This window comes from Salvelinus sp. IW2-2015, unplaced genomic scaffold, assembly GCF_002910315.2.
Source record: "Salvelinus sp. IW2-2015 unplaced genomic scaffold, ASM291031v2 Un_scaffold2982, whole genome shotgun sequence".
Lineage (NCBI taxonomy): Eukaryota > Metazoa > Chordata > Actinopteri > Salmoniformes > Salmonidae > Salvelinus > Salvelinus sp. IW2-2015.
This window is the reverse complement of record NW_019944277.1, coordinates 21,508-40,358: the sequence shown is the minus strand read 5'-3', so window position 1 is coordinate 40,358 and position 18,851 is coordinate 21,508. Positions and strand designations below refer to the sequence as shown.

General features: G+C 42.9%; 1 protein-coding gene across 1 annotated transcript in view; it reads left to right on the top strand.

Moving 5' to 3' along the window:
* The window catches only part of LOC139025632 (neuronal acetylcholine receptor subunit alpha-2-like), a 45,378-nt gene that overhangs the window by 8,327 nt on the left and 18,200 nt on the right, over positions 1-18,851 (top strand). Inside the window, 3 exon segments of the mRNA XM_070440766.1 lie at positions 4,307-4,465; positions 6,245-6,291; positions 18,191-18,300. Of these exon segments, the coding sequence (XP_070296867.1) occupies positions 4,307-4,465; positions 6,245-6,291; positions 18,191-18,300 (316 nt within the window).

Genomic DNA, 18,851 nt, shown 5'->3' with positions numbered 1-18,851 from the left:
GGTCAAGGGAACCAAAACATTCTTATAGCATTGAACGTCCCCAAGAAACACAGTGGCCTCAATCATTCTTAAATTGAAGAAGTTTGGAACCACCAAAACTCTTCCTAGAGCTGGCCCCCGAGCAAAACTGAACAATCGGGGAGAAAGGGCCTCGTCAGGGAGGTGACCAAAACCCGATGGTCCCTCTGACAGAGGTCCGTTCTCTCTGTTGAGATGGGGGAACCTTCCAGAAGGACAACCATCTCTGAAGCACTACACCATTCAGCCTTTATGGTAAGCGTGACCTGACGGAAGCCACTCTCTCAGTAAAAGGCACATGACAGCATGCTTGGAGTTTGCCAAAGGGCACCTAAAGACTCTCAGACCATAAGAAACCAAGATCTCTTGCTCGATGAAACCAAGATTGAACTCTTTGGCCTGAATGCCAAGCGTCGTCTGGAGGAAACCTGGCACCATTCCTACGGTGAAGCATGGCGTGGCAGGATCATGCTGTGGGGATGTTTTTCAGCTGCAGGGACTGGAGACTATCAGGATCGAGCAAAATATTTACTGAGCAAAGTACAGAGAGATCTTTGATGAAAACCTGTTCCAGAGTGCTCAGGACCTCAGACTGGGGCGAAGGTTCACCTTCCAACAGGACAACGACCCTAAGCACACAACCAAGACAATACAGGAGTGGCTTTGGGACAAGTCTCTGAATGTCCTTGAGTGCCCAGCCAGAGCCCCGGACTTGAACCGATCAAACATCTCTGGAGAGATCTGAAAATAGCTGTGCAGCGACGCTCCCGAGCCAACCTGACAGAGCTTGAGAGGATCTGCAGAGAAGAATGGGAGAAACTCCTCAAATACAGTTGTGCCAAGCTTGTAGCGTCATACCAAGAAGACTTGAGCTGTAATCGCTGCCAAAGGTGCTTCAACAAAGTACTGAGTAAAGGGTCTAAATGTAATTTCAGGTTTTTTATTTTCATAAATTTTGCAAAATTTTCTAAAACCACAGTTTTTGCTTTGCCATTATGGGGTATTGTGTGTAGATTGATGAGGAACATTTGTATTTAATCAATTTCAGAATAAGGCTGTAATGTAAACAAATGGGAAAAAGTCAAGGGGTCTGTGAAAAATTCCTTAAATGACCTGTTTTCCTATTGCCTAGTCACTTTTATCCACATCTACATACTGTATTACCTCAATTACCTCAAACCTTATACCCCTGCACATTGACTCCCGTCCTGGTACTCCCTGCACATTGACCCAGTCCTGGTACTCCTTGTATATGACTCAGTACTGGTACTCCCTGCACATTGACTCAGTCCTGGTATTCCCTGCACATTGACTCAGTCCTGGTACTCCCTGCACATTGACTCAGTCCTGGTACTCCCTGCACATTGACTCAGTCCTTGTACTCCTGCATATTGACTCAGTCCTTGGTACTCCCTGCACATTGACTCAGTCCTGGTACTCCCTGCACATTGACTCAATACTGGTACTCCCTGCACATTGACTCAGTCCTGTACTTCTTGTATATTGACTCAGTAATGTACTTCTTGATAATTGACTCAGTACTGGTACTCCTTGTATATTTGACTCCAGTACTGGTACTCCTTGTATATTTGACTCAGTACTGGTACTCCTTGTATATGACTCAGTACTGGTACTCCTTGTATATTGACTCAGTACTGGTACTCCTTGTATATTGACTCAGTACTGTACTCCTTGTATATTGACTCAGTACTGGTACTCCTTGTATATTGACTCAGTACTGGTACTCCTGTATATTGACTCAGTACTGGTAATCCTTGTATATTGACTCAGTCCTGGTACTCCTTGTATATTGACTCAATACTTGGTACTCCTTGTATATTGACTCAGTCCTGCGTACTCCATTATATTGACTCCGTCCTGTACTCCTTGTATATTGACTCAGTACTGGTACTGCTTGTATATAACTCCGTACTGGAACTCCTTGTATATTGACTCAAGTCCTGGTACTCCCTGCACATTGACTCAGTACTGGTAGTCCCTGCACATTGACTCAATACTGGTACTCCTTGTTATATGACTCAGTACTGGTACTCCTTGTGTATAGCCTTGTTATTGTTTTTATTGTGTACTATTTAATTTTCTTACTTTTTAATACTGAACTGTTGTAAGCATGTAGAAGCATTTCACTGTGACAGTCTACACCTGTTGTAGGTTGTGCATGTGACCAATAACATTTAATTTAATTTAATATTGAGTTAAACCCCCCCTTTTGCGCAGAACAGCCTCATTCTTCGGGGCATGGACTCTACAAAGCATTCCACAGGGATGCTGACCCATAATGACTCCAATGATTGTGGACCGTTCTTGATGAACACGGGAAACTGTTGYGCATGAAAAACCCAGCAGYGTTGCAGTTCTTGGCACAAACCGGTGCGCCTGGCACCTACTACCATACCCTGTTAAAAGGCATTCACCCTCTTGAATGGCACACATTCACAATCCATGTCTCAGTTTTCTCAAAGCTTAAAAATCCTTCTGTAACCTGTATCCTCCCCTTCATCTACACTGACTGAAGTGGAATTAACATCAATGTGACATCAATAAGGGATCTTAGCTTTCGTTCTAAAATCTCTAAATTTCTTAATTCCATTATTTTACTTTTAGAGGTGTGTGTGTGTTGTTGTTAATTGTTAGATATTACTGCACTGTTGGAGCTAGGAACACAAGCATTTAGTTAGATACTACTGCACTGTTGGAGCTAGGAACACAAGCATTTAGTTAGATACTACTGCACTGTTGGAACTAGGAACACAAGCATTTCGCTACATGATCTGAAGGGATCATAGCTTTCACCTGGATTCACCTGGTCGGTCTATGTCCATGGAACGAGCAGGTGTTCTTATTTTCTTTGTCCACTCAGTGTATGCCTAGCTCAGCTCGGGGTGTCACTCAGTAAACTCAGTCAGGTGTTATGCAATGAGCCATGTCAGGTCAGGAAGATATTCGTTCATATTCACTGAATTCACATTGAGTTGAATAGAGAACAGAAATGGTTCATGTTTTAGAGTCTGTGTCATCCTGAATGACAGCTTTCTGGCAGATTTAATGTATGAGGTTGGCCCCACAACCTCTTCTGACTGAGACGGATGGATTAACTCAAAGCTCAGACACAAATGGAACCCTATTCCCTATATAGAGAAAGAGAGAGAGACAGAGAAAGAGAGAGAGAGAGAGAAAGAGAGAGAGAGAACAATAATGTCATTCAGAGTGTGCGTTCGAGTGGTAATCCTAACTAAGCCGACTGTAGACGGACCTCGGGGAGCTGCATCTGCACTAGGACACTGTAGTGGTTTTCCAACAGAAAGGCTCGGATCATAACTCGCGGCAAAGTCGGTTCCTGTTTCAGTCACTTCTCTGGCCACGTTTGCGTGGGTCAAACAAAAAACACCCTTACGATTGGTTGATACATAGTTCCTCCCACAATGCAGCAGAGCACGGCATGGTACAGTGGGTGCAGAGACCTGAAGGAGACTTCACCAAAACCTGCATGACCTTTGGACACATTTATTTATTTTTTAAAGTTCATGCAATCGACAAGTAGTCGCAAGTCGGACAATTTCTATAACCGTAATGCAACAACGATGGTCTCTGACTTGACAAAAGTGGTCCACTCGAACGCGCCCAGTGACTTGGCAATCAGGATATATAATAATAAACAGAGTAGCAACAGCATCTGCAAAGTGTGTCTATGCGTGAGTGTATGGTGTCACTCACTTAACAGAGGACAAAACTGAATATATTTTTTTCCTGATAAATCTGCAGTTCCTCASAATAAAATGACAGCAATTAATAAAGTTTTGTTTTCAAAGTCAGTCGGTCAGCTCGTTCAAATCTGTCTACACTGTCTCAGAGTTAATTTGATTAAAACCTCCTACAGTAGGTAGGAGTGTACCAACAGCTACAGTCAAGTCAAAGACAATGGATTCATAAATGAGGAAGGCCTACAAGTGGGGAGATTTATCTTTCTCTCTCATTTTTTACAGACAGATTTTTTTAAATCTCAAATCCCTAACTTGCTGATCCATACTTGTCATATATTTGCTGTATTTGATAAACGGTGTTGCCCTTCAACTTGTAGGATTTGAAATAAGAGTAACCATTTTACAAATCTGGCGGTATGAAATAGTTATTATAGCTGTATACGTTATTCATTAAAAATAGAAAGACTACAGTGGGAAAAAGCTCCTTAAAGCACAATACGTCTATGCATAATTGTACCTGAGAAATTGWTTGCTATAAAGCTCTCTCTGACCCCCCCCCCTGTTAGTTTTCTGTCATGAGAAGACCCACTCACATGCGGAGGACGAGCTCTTCAAGAAGCTCTTCATCGGGTACAACAAGTGGTCCAGACCCGTACCCAACATCTCAGACGTGGTCATCGTCAAGTTCGGACTCTCCATAGCACAGCTCATTGATGTGGTGAGTAGTGACTGACAGGACCTGTGGACAGAGGAAGAAGTCACAGGAGGGAAGAAAGCCAGCAGGGAAACTGTAACAAACAGGGAAAACAGTACACAACAGAAACAGGGAAACTGTAACCAACAGAAACAGGGAACTGTAACAAACAGAAACAGGGTAAACTGTAACACAACAGAAACAGGGAAAACTGTCAACAACAGGGAAACAGTAACCAACAGAAACAGGGAAACTGTAACCAACAGAAACAGGGAAACATACCAACACAGAAACAGGGAAACTGTAACAAACAGGGAAACAGTAACCAAACGAGAAACAGGGAATATGTCCAACAGACCAGGGAAACTGTAACCAACAGAAACAGAGAACAGTAACAAAAACCAACCATCATCCTTGTGGAACCATGGACTTGTTGTCCATGCCCTTATAAATTTAGGCTTTTCTGAGGGCAAAACGGGGTGCAAATCAATTTAGCTAGTGTTCCTAAGTTTTGACAACTTGTGCACCTTCAGGCAACTTTTAACTATCTTTCCTATTGTATTCACGGTTTTCTCCGTGAACACTGCGGCCCTTGAGACAGAGGGAGAGCGAGAGTGCGACTTCACGTCCACCAGGAGATTAAAGTGAAATGCTGCTGGCTATGTTGTGTTCCTTTCTTGAACGTAAAAAGAACCATCTACTGCTACCATTCCCCTGGTAGGTTTACACCTGGGCTCTCCAACCCTGTTCCTGGAGAGCTACTGTCCTGTAGTCCACCCTGTTCCTGGAGAGCCCTTCCTCTCTCTGTAGGTTTACACCTGGGCGGTCTCCAACCTGTTCCTGGAGAGCTACTGTCCTGTAGGTTTACACCAGGGCTCTCACCCTGTTCCTGGAGAGCTACTGCCTGTAGGTTAACACCAGGGCTCTCCACCTCTACCAGCTCCTCTGTAGTTTCCCAGGCTCCTGTTGCACTGAGAGCTACCGTGTAGGTTTACACCAGGGCTCTCCATCCCTGTTCCTGGAGAGCTACGGTCCTGATAAGTTTACACCAGGGCTCTCCTAACCCTGTTCCTGGAGAGCTACTGTCCTGTAGGTTTACATCAGGGCTCTCCACCCTTTCCTGGAGAGCTACCGTTTCTTAGGTTTACACCAGGGCTATCTCCAAACCCTGCCGTGGAGGAGCTACTGTCCTGTAGGTTTAAACCAGGGCTCTCCAACCTTGTCTGGAGAGCTACTTGTTCCTGAATAGGTTTAACACCAGGGCTCTCCAACCCTGTTCCTGGAGAGCTACTGTCCTTGTATGGTTACACCAGGGCTCTCCAACCCTGTTCTCTGGAGGAGAGGCTACTCTCCTGTAGGTTTACCACCAGGGCTCTCCAACCCTGTTCCTGGAGAGCTACTCTCCTGTAGGTTTACACCAGGGCTCTCCAACCTGTATCCTGGGAGCCTACTCTCCTGTAGGTTTACACCAGGCTCTCCACCCCTGTTCCTGGAGAGCTACTCTTCCTGGAGGTTTACACCAGGGCTCTCCACCTGTAACACCCTGAGCTTGATAAGGTTTTCGCTCTAAATCCAATCTAGCACACCTGATTCTTAATAATTAGCTGGTTGATACGTTGAATTCGGTTAATTACGACTGGGGTTGGAGTGTAAACCTACAGGATGGTAGGATCTCAAAAGAACATGGTTGGAGAGCCCTGGTGTAAAACCTACAGGATTTCCCTCTACCCTGTATCTCTATTTTTGTCATGTTTTTTGCCTCCTCTGTTTTTCCTTTGACCTTTTTCTTTCCTTTCTACAGGACGAGAAGAGAATCAGATGATGACCACCAACGTCTGGCTGAAAACAGGTGATTAAGTACATTCAGTTTATATAGTGCATGTGTGTGACAGAGGTTTTTCAGTACATTCAGTATTGTGTCATTTCCATTTAGGATCCCCATTAGCTACGCCGTATATGCTAATCTAATTCCTGGGGTCCAACAGCAATTAACAAGACATTACAAACAATTACAATCAAGACTTAAAACATTCAACAAGTAGACAATACAGACAATTAAAATACCTGACAGGAAACACATTAACATTCAGTTGATGCTATCTATCTCCTTGTCCAGTTCATATGGTCTATCTCATTAGATGTTCTTTTCAAATTTCCTGTCCAGTCAAATGGTCTGTCACTAGTTATGTTCTTTCTACTTGTAACTTCAGTTCCCATATTATGGTCTATCACATTAGATGTCTTTTTCTATTTTCCTGTCAGTCATATGGTCTATCACATTAGATGTTCTTCCTATTCTCCTGTCCAGTCATATGGTCTATCTCATTAGATGTTCTTTTCTACTTCCTGTCAGTCATATTGGTCTATCACATTAGATGTTCTTTCTATTTCCTGTCCAGTCAATATGGTCTATCTCATTAGATGTTCTTTCAATTTCCTGTCCAGTCATATGGTCTGTCACATTAGATGTTCTTTTCGCTCATATAGCATGCATCGCCCCATGTCCTAGGTATATATGGTTTCCTATACACGACGTTAGATGGTTGTACGTTTCGCGTATAATACTTCTGTAGTTTCATGTTTGGTCATTGGTATAGACATTTAGATCGTATCCCTCTTTTCGATCTCACTGGTATCAGTCATTCACTCGGTAGGCTTAAACTGTATCTTTCCAGTGGAGTGTGACCAAGTTGCGTTTTCTACTTTATCTCTGGTGCTAGAGGATGCCATAATGGTCTCTTACCTCATATCGTATTAAATAAGAGTAATGCCATCGCCTCTTAGCGCTTAATATCTGTATCACTGTGGTCTCAGTCGGACAGTATAGTTTGGTCTAGTCTCGATTTTGGAGTAACTATCCTCCTTTTCGTATCTTCTCCTGGATGCCATCATAGATCGCCGTCTTAGTCAACCTTGTAGAGAATGGTGTCAAGTTGTACTTCATAGTTTTTTAATGGTCAGCTGTCGCCAGTCATAAATGGGTCTATTCATACCCTATTGATCCAATGGATTTCTTTCTATTTACACTGCCAGGTTCACAGTGTTCTATTGGTGGATGTCTTGAGAACCAGTCTGCTCATTAATGGGTTGTATGGTCTTTCAGCTTATCTTCTTCTTGGGTTCTCGTCATTGAATTGTGCATCCAGACACATCCCGTAAGTGGTATCCTTTGTATTTCGTTAGGTTGCGTACCTGGTTGGCTTAGATGCGTCTCATCTCAGATTGGATACGGTTACTCACGCACTATTGCGTTGGGTCTAATTTGTTATGCATTCGTGAACGTGAATTCACATGCTGTATGTGCATGTATGCTCAGTATGGAAGGTGTCTAACTCAGGTAATGTGAGATGATTCTTTCTTCCTTTTGATCTGTATCCGCTAGGTCCCCAGCAGGTAATCCCACAATAAATGGTCGTGATGTCGGCCTATGAACAAAGTGGGATGGTTCTTTTGGTCACACGTAGACTCTAACCCTCTCTCGCTCGGATGACCAGGCTCCAGAACTCATGGGTATACACATCTGCTCATTGTAGATTGGTGTCGTGTATAACAGTGTTATGGCTACTTAGGTCTGTCCAGAGCTTACATTATGGTGTCAAACTAGATGCATGCAGCATCGTCATAAGGTAATCTGTATGTGCAATAATTTGTCTAGGCTCGAACCGGGTTGTCTATATTGAGTAAGGGGCCCGTTCTATACTCTTAGGACCTCGCTCCTTTCTTACTTTCGCTTTGTTCTCCATCCATCATCGGTCTATCTCCATCTACGATCAAAGTTGTCATGGTTCGCTATTTCAGGTCACCTGTGGTAGTCCGTAGTGTGCAGATGTGGTAAAGTATGTCTTTTGTATTCATTTAAGAGGGAAGGTTATCTTTGTACTTCATGTAAGATGTCCCAGTCATATGGGGCCAGGAGATCTCGTTAAGTGTTGTCACGATGATGATGGAGTTGTTTTATCGTTTCCTATGTTTCCTGGTCCAGAGGTCATATGGTCTATCTCATTAGTACCCCTTGTTGTTTCTTATTGTCTATGTCTAAGCCATGAAATCACTTGTAGGTCTGTCAAGTTGACAGTGTCATTATGTATTGGGGTCATAATAATCCCTCCATTACTGTTAATGAGATATAATCTCCCAGTTGTACTACTCTTTATTGCTGTGCCATGTGTTCGACAGTCAGTTGATTCGCGTTAGGATGGAGGTCTATCACCCTTGGTTCATCAAGTATGTACGCATGGCCTTCGGTAAACCTGTTTCAAGATGAAGTAGTGACGGTGTTATGTCGCTTATGGTCACTCATAGTCCCTTCGCTATATATGGACTGTACATGCTCACAGTGTATAAGGTAGTAATGTAGGTGGATGCTTGTACTACGCTGATTTATGTAGGTTTCTATCCTCCTGTGTTCACTAGAGAGCACATAGGATAACTGGGTGTTAGTGGAGTGACGTGTTTTCTGGATAGGATCTATATTCCATGATAGTTCGGATGATTGCCCTTATTCTATTTCCTCTCTACCGCTAGATCTGTAAGTGTGGGTAGTAGCAGTTCAGCTATATGTGTAGAATGGTTCTTTACTTCTACTTCCTTGTCTATTGGCATCTGGTCACGCAGCCCAGGTAATCCCACTAATTGGAGTGTATGGAATCTGAATTAGTAGGATTTTAGTATTTAGAGCTTTACTTCACTTGACTATGATTGCAGCTCCGTCCTCGCGGTACTTGTTAGTGCATTGGAGAGTGTAACAGTGATATCTATGAGTACCGAAGCTTTATTACATGTGTCTATCTTGATGCATTGCCCTTAGTGTAACATTGTTTATGTTGGTGCGAATGTTGGTAGTGTCTTAGTGTAAGGAGGGTGGCATATCTACTTTTGTCTTAGGCCTGAGGTGAGACAGAGTTACGCGAAGTGAGAGCTCTGATAAGAGTTACCAATGCTGAGTCGGTATGGAGGATGTCCTGACAGTTGATTTTAAAATCTGTAGAGTTAAATAGGTGAATTATGCCGTCTCTTCAGGTCTTGGGAATATTGCTGAGTCCTCTAGGGTGACAAGCCGTGATATGAGTTGTGCTCGCTGACTGGTGGTACAATGTGGGTTGGTTGTTATATGGCGAATTAATGCTCTTTGCATGATAAATACTCCAAAAGAGCTTAGAGAACCGTCTTGATGATGAAGGGAAGATGTAGCATGTGTCTTTTTTGAAATAGGTTAATATAACATTCAGCTCGAAACGACCTAATTAGTATAGATATGGATGACTAAGGCCTAATTCAGGTTGACTTGTCTCAGTGCAAACGTAGTAGATACGGCTGTATAATGAGTACTGAATTTCACCTCTGTCATGGAAATGACTAGCAACTAGTGGCAAATACGGTGATAAGACAGCTGAAAGTGACATGGTGTATAGAAGCTAAGAGATCGGTAGTCTAGCTCCCCTGTCGATGTTGAGCGCCAATTTTGGATATGCATCTTTTGTAGTCGTTTGGACGCTTGGCAGATCGATGTACTCATATGGATAAGAGACTTTTGGAACAGTCAATCTGCTCAAGATATGGTAGATTGAGCGAACCAGGGGATTGCCACCATAAAGGACTGAACAAGCTGATATGCTCGCTGTGAGTAGTGTGATGGTATGAGGCACTAGGGTGGAAGTTGAGCATCATTATTAACTCGGTATCGTCAGATTACTGCGCCCAGCTGAATGTGATAGCATAAGGACCGTATGTGGGGGAATTTTGAGGGAGGTAGACTAAGTGATAACAATGGACAGTAAGACTACATCTAATGTTTGCATTGAATTACGGCCATCGATGGGATCTGTATCAGTTGATGGGAGTAGGATGGCACACGCGATGTTCTAAGAGTGGTGTAGAGTAGGTCAATCCAGCGGTGGATGTTGACATTGATAACAATTGGCAACACGCTACCTCCTAAGTGTGATAGGACCAGGGATTGACCATATAACCGGACAGTACTCTAAGTGTGATAGGACATGGGATTGACCATATAACTGGACAGTACTCTAAGTGTGATAGAACCAGGGATTGACCATATAACTGCTACAGTACTCTAAGTGTGATAGGACCAGGGATTGAATCACCTTATTCAGTGTGTTAGATGTTACATACTCAGAACATTTTCTTGTAACAGCAATTCCCTTAGCCACTTAGCAACCCACTCAGACACCATTCTTATTTCACTGCTCAGTACATCTGTTAGCTCATTACATTCTGACGCTGCACTATACATTGTAGGAGCTCATCAGCATCCATGACCACTCTTGCTTTGTTCATTACTGAAGGTAAATCATTAGTAAAGATAGAGTAGCGAAGTGGGCCTAGGCAACTTCCTTGAGGAACACCACAGTGTATATCTTTATTGTTTGAAAGGCTACCATTAAATAACACTTTTTGCCTTCTCCTGGATGGATAGCTTTCCATCCAGGATAGAGCTGCAGACTTAAAACCATAGCATTTGAGTTTTCCTAGTAACAGTTTATGATCAATTACATCAAAAGCAGCACTGAAATCCAGCAACACTGCACCAACTAACTTCCTGTCATCCAAACTCTTTATCCAATCATCTGTCATTTGTTCTAAGGCCGTTCTCGTAGAATGCCCTTCTTTGTATGCATGCTGGAAACCCGTTATCAGACCATTACATGAGAAATAATCCTTGATTTGTTTCCAATAATTTACTTAACACAGGCAGCAAATTTATAGGACGACTATTGGGACCAGTGAATGCAGATTTTTTTTATCTTTAGGTAGTGGAATAACCTTTGACTCTTTCCAGACTTCTGGGCACACCGCATACATCAAGCACTTATTAAAAATATGAGAGATTGGGGTAGATATTTGGTTAGCTGTAACTCTAAACAATTTAGTGTCTAGATGATCCGTACCAGGTGACGTGTCATCAGAAAGAGACAACAGCATCCTTTCTGCCTCTTCCCTTTCTACTTGATGAACTTCAAACATGCATTGCCTCTCATTCATGATACAATCTTTTAAAAGGGTTTATGACATGGAGCCATCATTGGAATCATAGCATTCCTCAACTTGTCCACTTTGCCTGTAAAATATTCATTAAAGTAGTTTGCAATGTCATGTGGTTTAGTAATTAATATACCCTCTGATTCAACAAAAGAGGCAGACATGTTTGAATTCCTACCCATAATAGTGTTCGACGTTCTCCACAACTTTTTCCCATCACCCTTTACTTCATCAATGTTTTGCTGATAGAATCCCTTCTTCTGTCCTTTGTTTAGCTTGGTCACAAGATTTATTAATTTACAATATCTTTGCTTATCAAACAGATTGCCAGGTTTATCTGCTACTTTTTTGGCATCATAACGGTGAATCATTACATTTCTCAGCTCATCATCAATCCATGGGGCACCATTTGACCTCACAGTGCATTTTCTTAAAGGGGGCGTGCTTATCAGCTATACTCATGTATAATCTCATAAACAAATTTAGTTGCATTTCAGGATCATCCTTAAGGTACACTTCTAACCATTGCACATTATTAATCTCATCCACAAATGAGTTCTGATTGAACCCTCTGTAGGACCTGTGGTAGATTACCTTATGGCCAGCCTTTGGTATTGTAGTTTTCCTAGTGAGTTCAACCAAGTTATGATCACTGTAACCTAGTGAGTACAACCAAGTTATGATCACTGTAACCTAGTGAGTACAACCAAGTTATGATCACTGTAACCTAGTGAAGTAACAACCAGTTAAGATCACTGTAACCTATGAGCTCAAAACAAGTTATGATCACTGTAACCTAGTGAGTAACAACCAAGTTATGATCACTGTAACCTAGTGAGTACAACCAAGTTATGATCACTGTAACTAGTGAGTACAACAAGTTTATGATCACTTACAACCTAGTGCTGCACTGATACAGCTTTAAGAACAACGTTCAGCATGTTAGTAAAAACGTGATCGATACAAGTTGATGATGTGAACAGACCTATTAGTGAACGTTCTGGTTGGTGATGTCATATCCAGACCTATCAGTGAACGTTCTGGTTGGGATGTACGGACCTATCAGTGAGCGTTCTGGTTGGTGATGTCATACCGGACCTATCAAGTGAGCGTTCTGGTTGATCGATGTAATACGGGACTTTAGTGAACGTTCTGTTGATATGTAATACGGACGTATCAGTGAACGTTCTGTTGGTGATGTTCATACCGGACCTACTAGTGACGTTCTGGTTGGGATGTATACCGGACCTATCAGTGAACGTTCTGGTTGATGATGTAATACCGACCTATCAGTGAACGTTCTGGTTGATGATGTCATACCGGACCTATTAGTGAACGTTCTGGTTGGTGATGTCATACGGACTATCAGTGACGTTCTGGTTGATGATGTAATACCGGACCTATCAGTGAACGTTCTGGTTGATGATGTCATACGGACCTATCAGTGAACGTTCTGGTTGGTGATGTCATACCGGACTATCAGTGAACGTTCTGGTTGATGATGTAATACGGACCTATCAGTGAACGTTCTGGTTGATGATGTAATACCGGACCTATCAGTGAACGTTCTGGTTGATGATGTCATACCGGACATATTAGTGAACGTTCTGGTTGATGATGTAATACCGGAATATTAGTGAACGTTTCTGGTTGGTGATGTGATACCGGACATCAGTGAACGTTCTGGTTGGTGATGTCATACCAGACCTATTAGTGAACGTTCTGGTTGTGATGTCATACCGGACCTATTAGTGAACGTTCTGGTTGGTGATGTGATACCGACTATAAGTGAACGTTTCTGGTTGGTGATGTCATACCGGACTATTAGTGAACGTTCTGGTTGGTGATGTCATACCGGACCTATCAGTGAACGTTCTGGTTGGTGATGTCATACGGACCTATCAGTGAACGTTCCGGTTGGTGATGTCATACCGGACCTATAGTGAACGTTCCGGTTGTGATGTCATACGGACCTATCAGTGAACGTTCCGGTTGGTGATGTCATACCGACTATCAGTGAACGTTCTGTTGGTGATGTCATACCGGACCTATCAGTGAACGTTTGGTTGATGATGTAATACGGACCTATTAGTGAACGTTCTGGTTGATGATGTAATACGGACCTATTAGTGGACGTTCTGGTTGATGATGTCATACCGGACCATCAGTGACGTTCTGGTTGGTGAGTCAATACCGACCTATCAGTGAACGTTCTGGTTGATGATGTATATACCGGACCTATCAGTGAACGTTCTGGTTGGTGATGACATACCGGACCTATCAGTGAACGTTCTGGTTGGTGATGTCATACGGACCCTATCGTGAACGTTCTGGTTGGTGATGTATACCAGACCTATCAGTGAACGTTCTGGTTGATGATGTAATACCAGACCTATCAGTGAACGTTCTGGTTGGTGATGTCATACCGGACCTATCAGTGAACGTTCTGGTTGGTATGTCATACCGACCTATCAGTGAACGTTTGTTGATTGATGTAATACCAGACCTATTAGTGAACGTTCTGGTTGGTGATGTAATACCAGACCTATAGTGAGCGTTCTGGTTGGTGATGTCATACCGGACCTATCAGTGAACGTTTCTGGTTGATGATGTATACCGGACCTATCAGTGAACGTTCTGGTTGGTGATGTAATACCGGACCTATCAGTGAACGTTCTGGTTGGTGATGTAATACCAGACCTATTAGTGAACGTTCTGGTTGGTGTATGTCATACCAGACCTATCAGTGAACGTTCTGGTTGGTGATGTCATACGGACCTATCAGTGAACGTTCTGGTTGATGATGTAATACCGGACCTATCAGTGAACGTTCTGGTTGGTGATGTCTATCGGACCTATCAGTGAACGTTCTGGTTGGTGATGTCATACCGGACCTTATCAGTGAACGTTCTGGTTGATGATGTATACCGGACCTATTAGTGAACGTTCTGGTTGGTGATGTCATACGGACCTATCAGTGAACGTTCTGGTTGATGATGTAATACCAGACCTATTAGTGACGTTCTGGTTGGTGATGTAATACCAGACCTATTGGAACGTTCTGGTTGGTGATGTCATACCGGACCTATCAGTGAACGTTCTGGTTGATATGTCATACCGGACCTATCAGTGAACGTTCTGGTTGGTGATGTAATACCGGACCTATCAGTGAACGTTCTGGTTGGTGATGTAATCCCGGACCTATTAGTGGAACGTTCTGGTTGATGATGTAATACCGACCTATCAGTGACGTTCTGGTTGAGATGTAATACCGGACCTATCAGTGAACGTTCTTGGTTGTGATGTCATACCGGACCTATCAAGTGAACGTTCTGGTTGGTGATGTCATACCGGACCTATAGTGAACGTTCTGGTTGTGATGTCAACCGGACCTTCAGTGAACGTTCTGGTTGATGATGTAATACCGGACCTATCATGAACGTTCTGGTTGGTGAGTAATACCGGACCTATCAGTGAACGTTCTGGTTGATGATTGTCATACCGGACCTATCAGTGAGCGTTCTGGTTGGTGATGTAATACCGGACCTATCAGTGAACGTTCGGTTGGTGATGTCATACCGGACCTATCATGAACTTCTGGTTGGTGATTGTACATACCCAGGACCTATCAGTGAACGTTCTGGTTGGTGATGTCATAACCGACCTATCATGAACGTTCTGGTTGTGATGTCATACCGGACCTATCAGTGAAACGTTCTTGTTGATGATGTCATAACCGGACCTATTAGTGAACTTCTGGTTGGTGATGTACATACCGGACCTATCAGTGAACGTACTGGTTGGTGATGTCATACCGGACCTATTCAGTGAACGTTCTGGTTGTGATGTCATACCGGACCTATCAGTGAACTTTGGTGTGATTCATACCGACCTATCAGTGAACGTTCTGGTTGATGATGTCATACCGGACCTATAGTGAACGTTCTGGTTGGTGATGTCAATACCGGACCTACAGTGAACGTTCTGTTGGTGATGTCTACCGGACCTATCAGTGAGCGTTCTGGTTGGTGATGTCATACCGGACCTATCAGTGAACGTTCTGGTTGATGATGTCATACCGGACTATCAGTGAACGTTCTGGTTGGTGATGTCATACCAGACCTATCAGTGAACGTTCTGGTTGGTGATGTCATACCACCTATCAGTGAGCGTTCTGGTTGATGATGTAATACCGGACCTATAGTGGACGTTCTGGTTGGTGATGTAATACCAGGACCTATCAGTGAGCGTTCTGGTTGATGATGTAATACCGGACCTATCAGTGACGTTCTGGTTGGTGATGTCATACCGGACCTATCAGTGAACGTTCTGGTTGTGATGTCATATCGGACCTATCAAGTGAGGTTCTGGTTGATGATGTAATACCGGACCTATCAGTGGACGTTCTGGTTGGTGAATGTCATAACCGGACCTATCAGGAACGTTCTGGTTGTGATGTCAAATACCGGACCTATCAGTGAACGTTCTGGTTGGTGATGTCATAACGGACTAATCAGTGAACGTCTGGTTGGTGATGTCATACCGGACCTATCAGTGAACGTTCTTGTTGTGATGTCATACCGACCTATCAGTGAACGTTCTGGTTGTGATGTCAATAACCGGACCTATCAGTGAACGTTCTGGTTGGTGATGTCATACCGGACCTATCAGTGAACGTTCTGGTTGTGATGTCATACCGGACCTATCAGTGAACGTTCTGGTTGGTGATTGTCATACCGGACCTATCAGTGAACGTATTCGGGTTGGTGATGTCATAACCGGACCTTATCAGTGAACGTTCTGGTTGGTGATGTCATACCGGACCTATCAGTGAACGTTCTGGTTGTGAGTCTACGGACTATAGTGACGTCTGGTTGGGATGTCATAACTTGGGTCAGGTTACATACATTGGCAGCATAAGTATGTTCTTTCTCATTGCACAGTTTGGTTTAAAAAAAATCAATATTTATATCTCTCCCCTAAATATATTTCCCTATTTTCATCAGATACCTTATCCAACACATAAGGAGATTACATCAAGATATTTCAATCAGCACTAGTGGCCTGTAGCAGCAACCAACTACTATAGGTTTCAGATGAGGTAAATGACACCTGTACCCCATAGCGCTCTAATCCATTCAACATCAAGTCCTGACGTTGTTTTTTGCTGGAATATGAATCTGGATGTAACTGCACTCCACCCTCATAATCTATTCTGTCCTCTCTGACAAAATTGTCTCCATGTAAGAGATCTCAAGCATCCTCAAAAGAAGAGTCCAAGTGACTCTCTTATGCCAATACATGAATATTGTTTACTGCACTAAGCACATTTTTCATATATTTTGTTTCTTAAACACTGCATATATTTTAAGCGAGTAATGAGCAGACCTTTCTTTGGTATATTACAGTTGTACATGTCCAAACATGAACCTGTAGTTGGAGTCTGAGAGAGAGATTCTCAGTGAGTGAGTGAGTGAGTGAGTGAGTAGTGACGTGACTGAGTGACTGAGTGAGTGAGTGAGTGAGGAGTGAGTGAGTGAGTGATGAGTGAGTGAGTGAGTAGTGAGTGAGTGATGAGTGAGTGGATGAGTGAGTGAGTGAGTGAGTGAGTGAGTGAGTGAGTGAGTGGAGTGTGTGGTGTGTGTGTGGCTGGAATACTTATGTCTGTCGCTGCTCCTAAATCCTTGGGAGGTAGAGTGAACAATCAGTTTGTCATACCTCAGATATGCTGTCACCTCGTTCCTACTTGCAGCCTTCATAGCTGGTATTAGTTCCTTCTTCTTGACTGCATCTGAGAAATCCTCAATTGATGAAGATTAATACCTTTCTGGCGCAGGTGTTCTGCTAGCAACCCACCTTGACAACATCCGGTGAATTGCAGAACGCAAATTCAAAATACAGAAATAGTCATGATAAACATTCATAAAAATACAAGCGTTATACATCGCTTAAAGATTAACCCTCTTTTTAAATCAGCCGTTGTCAGATTTCAAACAAGGCTTTACGGCGAAAGCATACCATGCGATATCTGAGATCAGCGCCCCGTTTACAAAAGCATACAAACATTTTACAACAAGTAAAGGAATTACAAAAGTCAGAAATGCGATACAATAATACTTACCTTTGAAGATTTCATATGGTTGCGTCAGAGTCCCAGCTACACAATAATGTTAGTTTGTTCGATGAAGTCCCTCTTTGATATCCCAAAACATCGTTTTGTTGGCACATTTTGTTCAGTAATACACTGGCTCAAAGGCGGTCAAACATGCAGATGAATACATCTAATGTACCGGGTAAATTTGTCCAGGGGTCCACTAGTGTGAGAAGGGGTCACTAAGTGGTGAGAATGGAACCAGCCAATTGTAGGAAATTCCTAGTTCAAGATAAGCTTGCAGTCCTTGAAAAAGCCAAACACTTAAAACTTATTATGGCTTGGGGGCAGTATTTCGACGTCTGGATCGAAAAGCATGCCAAAGTAAACTGCCTGTTACTCAGCCCAGAAGCTAGGATATGCATAAAAAAACACTAACTATGTAGTTTATTGTTAAAGTAAAACAAACCGAGTCTCTAGTCTTGATGCAGAGTTTCCTCTAGGATTTTGCCTAGAGGAAACCCTGCATATATATAGTATGTGTGTGACTGAGGTTTTTTAAGTATGAATTACGGTAATTAGTTCGTTAAGGATTAATAGGCTCTTTATGATGAGTCCTCGGGACCTGAACAACCTCTCGTCTCCTTGTGTATGTTCTCCTCTTAGGAGTGGAATGACTACAAGCTACGCTGGGCRCCTTCTGACTATGACAACGTCACATCCATCAGAGTCCCGTCAGAACTCATCTGGGTCCCAGACATCGTCCTCTACAACAAGTGAGTGACAGCAAAACTTTGTTTGTCCGAAATTGTTGTCATTAACGTAAATGCAAAGTAGAGTTCAGGTGACTCCACTTCTAGGCCTATTTCAATGGTTAAATGTCGCCATCTACTGGATTCCTGAATCATAAGCTGAACATCAGAAATGGTTTACATTTGAGACATTTAGCAGATGCCCTTATTCAGAGCGAATTACAGGCACAATTAGGGTTAAGTGCCTTGCTCAAGGGCACATCAACAGATTTTTCAAYTAGTTGGCTCATGGAGTCAAATCAACGAACCTTTCAGTTACTGGCCCAATGCTCTAAACCACTAGGCTACCGTTTCTCAAAAGTAATTTCCCGCTACAATGAACTGACAACTGTGATCCCATCTACATGTTATAGAGCATGCCACCACTGAGGATTTCATAGATGACATGAGTCAATGTACCGGTTTCTGTTAGAGTGTTAATGATTAAACAGCAGCTGTAGGCCTAATCTTGATACAGTTCTGATCTTAAACAGCCATCCCATCCCCAGTAATATACTGCCATGTTATCCTGATCC